At 50.8% G+C, this 12,508-nt stretch overlaps 1 protein-coding gene across 1 annotated transcript; it reads left to right on the top strand.

The window, feature by feature from the left end:
* The first annotated feature begins 1,030 nt into the window (after positions 1–1,030).
* LOC130480625 (G patch domain-containing protein 4) lies at positions 1,031–12,508 on the top strand. The gene is made up of 7 exons (XM_056853231.1): positions 1,031–1,128; positions 2,389–2,462; positions 3,252–3,344; positions 3,793–3,900; positions 10,609–10,712; positions 11,248–11,298; positions 12,178–12,508. The coding sequence occupies exons 1-7, from the start codon at positions 1,047–1,049 to the stop codon at positions 12,506–12,508; spliced, it is 843 nt and encodes a 280-aa protein (XP_056709209.1). The 5' UTR covers positions 1,031–1,046.

Here is a 12,508-nt window from a genome sequence, read left to right as displayed (position 1 = left end):
GGGGTTCTCAGTTTCATCTGGGTGCAAGCAAGCTGAAGGCTTCCAAAGGGGTATCCAGGTTAGTCTGTTGTTGCAAAATAAAACAGAAGCCCACTGGCACCTCAAAGACTAACCATGTTTGTTCCATAAGAACATAAGAAAGGCCGTGCTGGATCAGACCAAGGCCCATTAAACCCAGCAGTCTGTTCCCGCAGTGGCCAACCAGGTGCCTCTAGGAAGCCCACAAACAAGACGACTGCAGCAGCATTATCCTGCCCGTGTTCCACAGCACCTAATATAATGGGCATGCTCCTCTGATCCTGGAGAGAATAGGTATGCGTCATGACTAGTATCTATTTTTACTAGTAGCCACGAAATAGCCCTCTCCTCCATAAACATGCCCATTCCCCTCTTAAAGCCTTCCAAGTTGGAAGCCATCACCACATGCTGGGGCAGGGAGTTCCACAATTTAACTATACGTTGTGTGAAGCGTTGACTCTTGAGAACTCATGCCCTGAAAATCTTGTTGGTGTCTTAAGATTCTACTGGATTTGAATATAGCTATTCTACTGCAAACTAACGCAGCTACCTTGTGAAAGTATTTATTCCAGCATTACCTTACCTGCCTGCTTCCTCCAGACCTTCTGGCTCTTCCAGTGAAAGCTGCAGACAGCTGGAGGAAGGGATCCCTTTTGAAACAGGAGAGTTAAGATACTGGGGAAGCTGCATTTTGCAATGACCATACTCTTTTCTGTTTCCATGTGTGATTTATACACTCCGCCCTGAATGCGGCTAGGCCTTCTATAACTATTTAATATAAACCCTTCTGGATTGGTTACCCGGTTTAGAAAGACAATGGAAATGTACTGGAGTTCACAATTTGGTTTAATTAATGTGAAATCTTTCATGTTGGACTATACAGAGGTATGTATGTTAAAGCCACATTGAGCTAATGCGTCTATATAATGGTCTTTTCACTTCTGCTGGGCAGGTGATCCTGGAAGACAAAATTCAGATTCCCCGAGCCTTTAAAACGAAAGGTTTCCCTGGCATACGCAGCTTCCATCATGAGCAATGTTTCTCACCAGCAGACGAGCAAAGGCTTGACATTTGCAGAGAAGCAGTTGAAGAGGCACGGCTGGAAAAAAGGTTGGGCGGTATTGCTTGTGCTTTGCTGGTCTCTACTGACTGTATTTCCTGATCCCTGGACCTGATAAATCCCTGTTCCTGTTTTCTCCCTGTTTTTGTCTTCTTCCGGGGATGCCTTTTAAAATTCGACTAGTGTGATTTGCTAGTATTGTTGTTCCTCAGGGTTTGGCTTCCTTCCCAAGGCTTCTAGAGGTTAAATCTCAACATGGGGAATGGATGTATCTCGGGGAGGGGCCGTGGCTCAGTGGTAGAGCATCTGCTTGGCATGCAGAAGATCCCAGGATCAATCCCCCGCATCTCCAGTTAAAGGGACTAGGCAAGCAGGTGATGTGAGAGACCTCAGCTGGAGAGCCGCTGCCGGTCTGAGTAGACAATACTGACTTTGATGGTCCATTATGGCTTCTGGAATTTAACAGGGCATTGGCTGCACACGTTGAGGCATATTTTTGCAGCCAGAAGGGCTAGAAACGTGGTTGTGTGTGTGTTTAAAATGAAAGCTGAAACTACCGAAAAAAAATTCCCCTTTGCCGTCTCTGTGATTTCTAAAATGTAACCTTTGGCCATACCATTTAAATACATCTTTGAAACCAGAAGGACTAGAGCCTTGAGAGTTTTGATTGTTTTTGAATGAAAAGTTGTATAATCTCAATGTTCCAAGGGGCGTGTATGTCCCCCCCCCCCGCTCCCCAGAACCTGCCAGTATTGTATCTTATCCTTTGCCCTGCATCAGTTGTAGACTTCTTGGCCACTCATTTTCATCCAGAATAGAATCATAGAGTTGGAAGGGACCACCAGGGTCATCTAGTCCAACCCCCTGCACAATGCAGGAAATTCACAACTACCCTCCCACACCCCCAGTGACCCATACTCCATGCCCAGAAGATGGCCAAGGTGCCTCCCTCTCATGATCTGCCTAAGGTCACAGAATCAGCATTGCTGATTAGGGAACTGTATTCGAAACTGAATTGATTCCAGGAGCAAAGTCCCCTCCCCATGTGCATTTTGAATATTAAATTAATATGACACAGCTGTATGAAGCAGCGTAAAGAAAAGGCATGAGCGTTGAGTTATGCTTGATCGTATGAAATGTGTCTGTTGCGGATCAAGCCTTACTCTTCCGATAACGAATGCCCAACCATCATTCTATGAACTGCTGTGCTTTCTGGATGCCAGGGCACAGTTAAGTGGCCATCTGTCTCTTGTTGGTTTTTCTGTTTTCCCCTCCTGCCCCCTCATTCCTTTTGAAAAATGTTTTTTTAGGTAAAGGACTGGGCAAGAAAGAGAATGGGATCTCTGAGGCCATCAAAGTCAAAGTGAAGTGTGACACTGCTGGGGTAAGCCAAGTGACTGATTTGGGCCTGTGAGTTTAAAGAAGCTGAGGTTTTTCATGCACATAAATACACTTTATTATTGTTAATTAAATCCATTGATAATCTGCTTTGTAGTCCCCAAGACAGACCTTTGAAGCAGTTTAGGATATTTTATTTAACACATTTTTGTCCTATATGCACAGTTTAAAAATTTGACAAGGCACCTATAAGATTCATGGATGGTAATAAAACTGACTGGGGAAGGCAGTGGCAAATCACCCCGTAAACAAAGTCTGTCTATAAATGTAGTGATGTGATGTCACCCCATGGGTCAGTAATGACCTGGTGTTTGCACTGGGGACTACCTTTTACCACAAATAAAGAACAACACATCAGTAAGTGTGCCTCACTCGGCTTGCAAGCATTCCTTAAGGACTAGAAACTAGATTTTTTAAAGAAAAAACAATAAATCAAGGAGTAGTACCTTGAATGTTATCAATCAGTTCTTTTGTTACCGGGAAGAAATAGGACAGAATACAGGAATGGACTGAACCGTAGTTGAAAAGTAAAAATGTCTTTACCAGATATAGTAAAGGCTTGTGTGGTGTAGTTCTTAGGATGTTGGACTAGGATCTGGGAAACCCAGGTCTGAATCCCCACTCAACCATCAAGGTTACTTTAACCGCCATGCCACACATAAATGGAGGGAGACTTGAATATACCACTCTGGAGGAAAGGCAGAGTAAAATGGGGATAGACAAGGGAATCATGCCTGAACTTCTAGCTGTTACAGATATTTCTTCCTCAACACAGGTGGGTCACGATTCAGCTGAGCAGTTCACCTTCCACTGGTGGGACCACCTCTTCAATTCGTCCGCCGCCAATATCGCTGTCGAGGCTGGACAGGTAGGAGGCCTCTGAGCGGCCCCTTCCCCTGACGCAAGAGGCTCGAATGGGATAGATCTGCTGGACCCAACTCGCCATCCGTGAAGCTGTCATTCTAAATGTAGTGTTAGGATGATACAGCCATGATGGCATGCACAAAACCCAAAGAGGAAAATGTCACATGGACGATGTCATGACTCATGTCACGTGGACTATGGCAATAATATAGGAGCAAAACCACACCTCTGCCACTCATGGAGTTGTGCTTGCAGAAGAATGGATGACTGCACACAGTTCTTCCTCTGCACTTCAACCCCCTGACTCGCATAGCTTCTTTGACTCCAGGCATCATGTTTCTTTCTTTTTTTTCAATTCAAGATCATATACATACATTCTTGTCTTGTCGAATGCAACTTAAAAGGGAAGCCATCACACATTTTCCTTTTTTCTTTCTCCTTCTCACCCTTAGGATGGTGTTAAAGTGAAACGGGTTTCCAAGCAAGATGGAATGATAACAAATAAAAAACCCCGTAAAGCGCCAGGGGACAAGGACATGCTGTACGGCCGCTTTGTGAAGGTAATGGGACATGAAGAGGTTTTTTTGTTATTTGTAGTCTGCCTCTGTCACAGAGACTCAAGGTGGGTTATGCGGGTAGGTCAGCACATTCAACATGATGGGACATCCAGTAAACAAAGCAATAGGCTTTGGACTGCAGAAATCTGATTGCATAAAGCTGAAACAAAGGATAAGCGTTAACATGACACATTAAACGATGTAGAAGTTACATAATGGGTGGTGGAAAGTGCCGTCAAGTATTAGCTGACTTATGGCAACCCCATAGGGTTTTCAAGGCAAGAGACCTTCGGAGGCGGTTTGCCGTTGCCTGCCTCCACGTGGGCTTAAGGTTCTGAGAGAACTGTGACTGGCCCAAGGTAACCCAGCAGGCTTCATGTGTGTGGAAGGTGGGGAATCGAACCCTGTTCTCCAGATCAGAGTCCACTGCTCTTAGAAGAAGAGTTGGTTTTTAAGGGTCTCAAACTAGCTTACAATCTCCTTCCCTTTCTCTCCCCACGACAGACACCTTGTGAGGTGGGTGAGGCTGATGTGAGGGTCTCTGTCTTTGTGTCTCTGCTTTCCATCACCTGCGGTGTTATCAGTGAACTCGTAAAAGCAGTTCACACCTTCTGGTCTCAGGCGCCAGGCCTGATGGCCCATGTATCTTCCCCCCCGCTGTTCTTCCTGCCAGTACTCCCTCAGGCCGGTGCGGCCTTGGAAGTGTGATAGCCGCACCAGACTTCCTGGGATCCGTCTGATGTTTTGTATTACGCCAAGCTTGTAACTTCCCATAACAATAAGTGTGAACCCCAGTGCCCCAGTGCCCTGGAGTCAATATATTCTGTAAACCCGTATAGCCCCTCACTTGCAACTTTCTACCTGTGCCTGTCTCATCTCCTGAAGGCTTCAATAAATCTATTGTTTCTGTATCAACGTCTGAGCAACTGATTTGGAGAAGCAAACTCAGAGAGGGGGATCTCTCACATTAAGTTGCAAGTCCTTGCCTCTCGGACTGCAGCTGTACCGCTTTGGACAGAATGTCAGCCGACGAGGACACCACCCCAAACCCCGATGCCCCCAAGGAACCGGACGAGCCGGAGAAGCCGGACCCGAAGGAGGAGGGAGCCAAGCCAAAGAAACCGAAGGGTCGCGCACCCGACCAAGATCGGGACGGACGTCCCCGGGGGCTTACTTATTGGCTGGACTCTCCCAAGGGCTGGTCGCTCTCGCGGACTGCGGCGAAGGATCGCCGGTTGGCCTTCCCCAGCACGGGACTCGAAGGGGACCCGGCCCGCAAAGAGGCCCTCATGGAGGAAGAACGAAAGCAGTGGCAGGAAGACCGCCGGGCTATGCAGGAGCAGATGGAGATCATGCAACGCGTAATGGGTGAGATGGCCACGACCCTAGATGCGCTGAAGTTGCAACCTCCAGCCGGTGCTCCCCCAGACGGGGCGCCGGTAGTTCCGCCCGCAACCCCTGCCCCCCCGGCCCGTCGGGACCTGAAAGTCACGTATGACGGGTCGGGAGACCAGTTGACCTTTTTTATGGTCCAAGTAGACATTTTTATGCGGGAACAAGGCCAAACCTTCGTTTCTGAGGAGTCCCGGGTGCAGTACGTGGCTTCCTTACTGCAAGGGGAGGCGGCTGCCTGGATGGTGTTGCAGTATGAACTCCGCTCGCCGGTGCTGCGAACCCTGGACGAGTTCATGGTAGCACTCCGAAACCGTTTTGAGGACCCGACTCTGGGTGAGCGGGCTAAAGCCTCCCTGATGCAACTGCGCCAAGGGACTAAGTCGGTGGCGCAGTATGCAAGTGAGTTCCAGTCACTGGCTAGCCGAATTCTGGACTGGAGTGAAGCTACCTTGGTACAATGTTTCAGGGAGGGTCTCAACCCAGACCTCCAACATTGGGCCTTCATGCAAGGGAACCCCCCGGATGTGGAAGGTTGGGTTCGCCATGCTGCTGACATCGAGAATCGCAAACAACTCCTGAACTTGTCCAAGCAACGGCTTGGGCGAGACCCCAGGCCCCGAGGTGACCGTGGCCGGGAACTCCGGCAAGGGGGTGGCGGGGGTCTCTCGGCCGCGGAACGCCGCAAGCGGTTCGAGGCCGGCGTCTGCCTGATCTGCGGGGGAAAGGGTCACTTTGCATCGCAATGCCCCTCTCGCTCAGGCCGTCCGACCCCCCCCCGCCAAACCCAGGCCGAGCCGACGAAACCGGCCGCCGACAGCCAGCCTCGCCGCAGAAGTGGACCACTGAGCCGGCGCTCCGGCGCACCCTCCGCTCTCCACGCGCGCCCCCAGGATGGGGCATCCGACTCTACGGTCCCATCGGGGTCCCGGATTACAAATACCGTCTTTGATTCGGACGGCTCCCCGGAAGCCACCACCCCGTCCCCCTCTTCCAGCGAGGAGGAAGAGTGGGAACAGCCGGCAAAAAACGCCGTCGGTCTGCTGTAGAGGGGGCTCCGCAGCAGACCGTCCCTATCGTTGTGCAAGGAGCTCCACCGATGGTAAGCGCCCAAGAGGACAATGTATTTGTGCGTGTTCATCTGTCCCTACCCAAAGGGGGTCCCCCGTTAGAGGTCCCCGCGTTGGTCGACTCGGGGTGTGCCCGCACCATGATAAATGAGGAAACTGCCAAGAAGTTGGGTGTCCGGCGCAAGCGGCTTCCGGGACCCCTCCGTTTTTCCCAAATGGACGGGAGTGACTTTAAACGGGGCCCTGTGACCCACAGAACTGCAGCCGTGATTATGTCCGTGGGGGAACATTGGGAACGGTTGTATTTCACCATCGCCCATATTGTAACCCCTGTGGTGTTAGGGATGAACTGGTTAAGGGGACACAATCCCTCCATTGATTGGGTTAAACGGGTGCTTTCCTTCCCCGAAAACCCCTGTGGGTTGCATGACAAGGAACGGGTACTCAGAACTCCAGCCGCCGCACTGGTAGGGTCCCCCGCCCCAGTCTCTCCTCAATTACCCTCTGAGTACTCGCAGTTTACTGATGTTTTCGATGTTAGAGAGTGCGACGAACTGCCTCCCCACAGAGAAACGGACTGTGCCATCGAGATTGTAGGGGAAGGCAAACTGTCTAAGGGAAAGGTTTACCCCATGAGCCCTAGTGAAAAGACTGTATTGCGAGACTATCTGGATGTCAATCTGGCGAGGGGTTTCATACGCCCCTCCAAGGCTCCTTATTCAGCCCCAGCTTTCTTTGTAAAGAAAAAGACGGGAGATTTAAGACTGTGTATTGACTTTCGCAGACTGAACGCAGTCACCCAGTCTAATGCTTACCCCCTCCCTCTTATTCCTGACCTTCTAGCACAATTAAAGGAGGGCCGAATCTTCACCAAACTGGACTTGGTAGAAGCCTACCACCGCATTCGCATCAAAGAAGGAGACGAACCCAAAACGGCCTTTTCCAGTTGTTTTGGGATGTTTGAGTACCTGGTCATGCCGTTCGGACTTTCGGGGGCTCCGAGTGTCTTTATGCAATTAATTAATGAAGTTTTGCATGATTTACTGTTTCGGGGGGTGGTGGTATTTCTCGATGACATTCTTATTTACTCTGAGACCATGGAAGAACATGTGCGCCTAGTGCGAGAAGTGCTCCAGCGGCTGCGGGAGCACAAACTGTATGCTAAGGTGTCCAAGTGTGAATTCCACCAACCTTCTATTACATTTCTGGGGTATGTGATTTCCCACCAAGGGTTGGAAATGGACCCCGCCAAGGTCCAGGCGGTGCGGGACTGGGAAACCCCCACTACCCGCCGCCAACTTCAACAGTTTTTGGGGTTTGCCAACTTTTACCGGAATTTCATTCCCAACTTTGCCCAAGTTGCGCTTCCCCTCACTGCCCTGTTGCGTACCAAGGACAGGGGGGCTAGCGCCGCACTCCCCTCAGCCCGTCTGCAATGGTCTCCCCAGTGCCAGCAAGCTTTTGAACGTTTAAAGCTACTTTTTTCATCCGAACCCGTTTTGGCTCACCCGGATTGCACCAAGCCCTTCGTGGTGCAGGTGGATGCCTCGGATGTAGCCATGGGCGGGGCCCTATTGCAGAGGGATGAGGGGGGACGGTTGAGGCCATGCGCCTACTTCTCCAAGAAGTTTTCCCAGTCCGAAATCAACTGGGCCATTTGGGAGAAGGAGGCAGCAGCGGTCAAACATGCCCTTACCATATGGAGACACTTCTTGGAGGGGGCCGAGCTGCCGTTCGAAGTGTGCACAGATCACAAGAATCTTGAGGCTCTCAAGGGAGCTAGAAAACTCAATGCCAAACAAATTCGGTGGGCCCAATTTTTTGCAAAATTCCGGTTCACCCTCAAACATGTCCCTGGCAAAGAAAATGCCCTAGCTGATGCTTTGTCACGACTTCCCCAGTATCGCAACGATTTCGATCGCCCCGTCGACTCCCTGTTCACTCCCGAACAGCGAGGGGAAGTCCCTGGCTTGGCCGTCACCACCCGATCCCAAGCCCGCCAACCGGAGACCCCCCCTACGCTCAAAGGTATCCCGGAAGCATTCCAACAGCGACTCCGGGACGCCTCCTTACAGGAGGAGGAGCACCATCTCCTCCCCACTGGCTTGGAACGAACCAACACTTGGTGGGTGCAAGGGGGGAAACTATATGTCCCATCTTCCCTTCGCAAAGAAGTATTGGGACTTGTACATGGGGCCAGGCTAGCGGGTCATTTTGGTTTCGTAAAAACGCTTCACCTGGTTCGAAGGCAATTCTGGTGGCCCGGTATGAGATCTGATGTAGAGTTGTATGTGCGCAGCTGCCCCACCTGCGCCACAGCCAAGAAACGGATGGGAAAACCCCCGGGGCTTCTCAAACCGCTTGAGAACCCCTCCCGTCCCTGGGAAGTCATCGCCATGGATTTTATCACCGACCTACCTCCAAGTCGGGGGAAAACGGTTCTCTGGGTTATCACAGACCTCTTTTCCAAACAGGTTCATTTCGTTCCATGTGCAGGTCTTCCTTCAGCCCAGGGCTTAGCTAAACTGTTCATCACGCACGTCCTCAGGCTACACTCGATCCCGAGGAAGGTCCTCTCCGACCGGGGGGTCCAGTTTGTTGCCAAATTCTGGCGGGCTTTCCTAAAGTTAATGGGAGTGGAGGAACAGGGCCTTTCTTCCGCCTATCACCCCCAAACGGATGGTCAAACGGAACGAGTAAATGCGGTAGTAGAATGTTATTTGCGTTGCTATGTAAATTTCCACCAGGACGACTGGGTCGACCTGCTGCCATTTGCCGAATATGCGTACAACAATGCGCCTCATTCCTCTACCGGCTTTAGTCCCTTCCAAGTTATATACGGGACGGATTTTGGCCCTTTCGGTTCTGCCCCCGTCTCGCCAGAGCTCCAGTCTACCCCTGATCTTCAGGAGTGGATTCAGGTGGTTAAATCCACCTGGCCATGGTTGCTCAAAAATCTGGAAAGGGCAAAAAGCAAGTACAAGGAACAAGCAGACAAACACCGGTCTCCGGGATGGGAACTCAAGGTGGGGGAGCAAGTTTATCTGTCCACCAAAAACCTCCGCTCTCTTCGCCCCTGCAAAAAACTGAGCGACCGTTATGTAGGACCTTTCCCCATTACCAGAGTAATCAACGAGGTTACCGTGGAACTGAGTCTCCCTAAGACTCTCAAGGGAGTTCATCCAGTCTTCCATATAAGCCTCCTCAAACCTTATGTAGCAGCTCCCCAGTTCCACCCCCCTCCCGCTCATGAGATTCCTACCGTAGTAGGAGGGGATACCCATTTGGAAATATCCAAGGTTTTAGATTCCAAATGGAAGAAAGGGAAACTGTTTTACTTTGTTCGCTGGAAAAACCTTGGCTCCGCTCATGACGAATGGGTGGCCGCACCCCACATGGCAGCTCCTCGCTTGGTCCGAGAATTCCACCTCGCTTATCCCGATAAGCCTCGTCCTCTCGGAGGGGGGCCTTAAGGGGGGCAGAATGTGAGGGTCTCTGTCTTTGTGTCTCTGCTTTCCATCACCTGCGGTGTTATCAGTGAACTCGTAAAAGCAGTTCACACCTTCTGGTCTCAGGCGCCAGGCCTGATGGCCCATGTATCTTCCCCCCCGCTGTTCTTCCTGCCAGTACTCCCTCAGGCCGGTGCGGCCTTGGAAGTGTGATAGCCGCACCAGACTTCCTGGGATCCGTCTGATGTTTTGTATTACGCCAAGCTTGTAACTTCCCATAACAATAAGTGTGAACCCCAGTGCCCCAGTGCCCTGGAGTCAATATATTCTGTAAACCCGTATAGCCCCTCACTTGCAACTTTCTACCTGTGCCTGTCTCATCTCCTGAAGGCTTCAATAAATCTATTGTTTCTGTATCAACGTCTGAGCAACTGATTTGGAGAAGCAAACTCAGAGAGGGGGATCTCTCACAGCTGAGAGTTCTGAGAGAACTGTGACTGGCACAAGGTTACCCAGCAGGTTGACCTCATCAGTCTGGAAAAAAGGCAAAGAAAAGGAAGGAGAAATGAAAGGGTTGCCCCAGTCCTGTGACTGGTGCAGCCCTTTAATTTCTTCTTCCTTTTCTTAGCCTCTTTTCCTCCTCCCTCTCTGTCTGTTGTTTCCGTGTGCTTCAACTCCTAGGCCACGCTGCTCTCGCAAAGTTAGGGAAAGCCCACACCTGCAGGCTGCCACTTGGTTTTGCTTGGCAAGAGGCATTGGGGGCTAGAACTGATTCGGCCTTCGTTTGTGCTTCGTTCCAGGCAGCCACGTTGACATCCGGCAGAGAGGAGCCGCTGAAGCCGGCTTCCTCTTCCGACAGCAGCGAAGAGGATGAGGAGAAACTGGACCTGTCCACAGCTCGGAGGTAAAACAAGGCAAGGGGAAGAAAGTAGCTCGAGCCTGGATCTGTTTGGCTGGAAACATTGATTTGGTTGGGTTCAGCTGGAATAGAACCCCCAATTGTCTTTAGAGCAGGGGTCCCCAACCTTTTTGAGCCTGTGGGCACAATTGGAATTCTGACACGGCATGGTGGGCGCAGCAACAAAATGGCTGCCGGAAGAGGCAGAGCCAGCCACATAACGATGGCAACAGTTTAACTTCAGTAACACAGTGCTGTTTCTCGTGCTGTGGTGGCAGCTGCTGCGAAAGCAACATTAAAAAAAATCTGCACAGCCAATCAGAAGCCTTCCCAGGCAAAAGCCCTTCCTGGCCCCATCCCGTTTCTAAAAACACTTGGCGGGCGCCAGAAAAGGTGTTGGCGGGTGCCATGGTGCCCACGGGCAACACGCTGGGGACCCCTGCTTTAGAAAATATCCAAAGCCAGGAGAGGCTGAATGTGTTAATATGCGTGTGGCCTGGGACAGGCTCGTTCCTTAACCTGCTCCTACTCTTTTTCACAGGCTCACAGATGAAGAACTGGTCCAGGCTTGCGGGGGACGTACAGCACATAAGTGAGTGTGGAGCTTATGGTCAGCTGGAGCACCCCATTTGAGAGTTTTCCAACTTTCTGGTACAGCGCTGAATGCTGCAGCTAGATTTGTTAGAGGGGGGAGCAGGGTAAGAAGCCAAGTTCCCTCCCTTTACTTTCAGGTAGCCACTAGCCTAGCATCCGTATTTACTGCTCTTTCCTTCACCTGCCTCTATGCAGCTACTCTGTGAAATCTCTAGCTTATGCAAGTAGAGGGACAGAAGCATAGGGAGCATCTGCAAACGAGGAAATACCCATTAGCAGGGAGGCCCAATTGTGCAGTCCTTGAGAATTCATTGACACACCAATCGCAGATCTGTTATCAGTAAGCGTATACAGTGCCTTGGTGTTTCCTATACATTATTATCCTTACAACCACTGTAAAGTAGGTCTCGTATTATTACCAAATTGCAGATGGGAAGGCTGTGGCTAATAAGGGCTGATCTTGAACCCGGGATCATAGAATCAAGTTGGAAGGGGCCGTACAGGCCATCTAGTCCAACCCCCTGCTCCATGCAGGATCAGCCTAGAGCATCCCTGACCAGTGTTTGTCCAGCCTCTGCTTAAAGAGTGCCAGTGAGGGGGAGCCCACTACCTCCCTAGGTAGCCAATTCCACTGTTGAACAACTCTTACTGTATCCGCCCACAATTTAGACCCATTATTGCGAGTCCTATTCTGTGCTGCCAAGAGGAACAGCTCCCTGCCCTCCTCTAAATGACAGCCATTCAAATACTTCAAGAAAACAATCATGTCCCCCCTCAACCTCTTCTCCAGGTCCTGCCTCTTAGCCTCTGTTCTGTATGAGCTGTGACTTGAGTGTTAGCAAACCTTTGCCATTTGTTTCCCCCGCTTTCCCCCCAGAGGAGCTCGCCATGGCTTGACCATGAGTGCGAAGTTAGCTCGCCTGGAAGAGCAGGAAAAGGCTTTCTTGGCCAGCTATGGTAAGAAGGATGGAGCACCTGAGGCTGCTCTGGATAGTAGCAGCAGCCGCCAGGCTGAAAGACTGAATCCGACCAAGAGGAAGAAGCGGAAGAAAGCAAGAGAGAGAGACTTGGAGGATGCCGTTTGTGAGAATGGGCAGGTTGCAGGAGAAGAGGCGCCATTGGTTGATCGAGAGAAGAAAGCCAAGAGGAGGAAAAAGAAAGGAAAAAGGAGGCAGCAGCAACAGGAGGGTGAAGAGGATGGAGAATGA

This window comes from Euleptes europaea, chromosome 7 (assembly GCF_029931775.1).
Source record: "Euleptes europaea isolate rEulEur1 chromosome 7, rEulEur1.hap1, whole genome shotgun sequence".
Classification (NCBI taxonomy): Eukaryota; Metazoa; Chordata; class Lepidosauria; order Squamata; family Sphaerodactylidae; genus Euleptes; species Euleptes europaea.
This window is presented reverse-complemented; position numbering and strand designations above follow the sequence as displayed.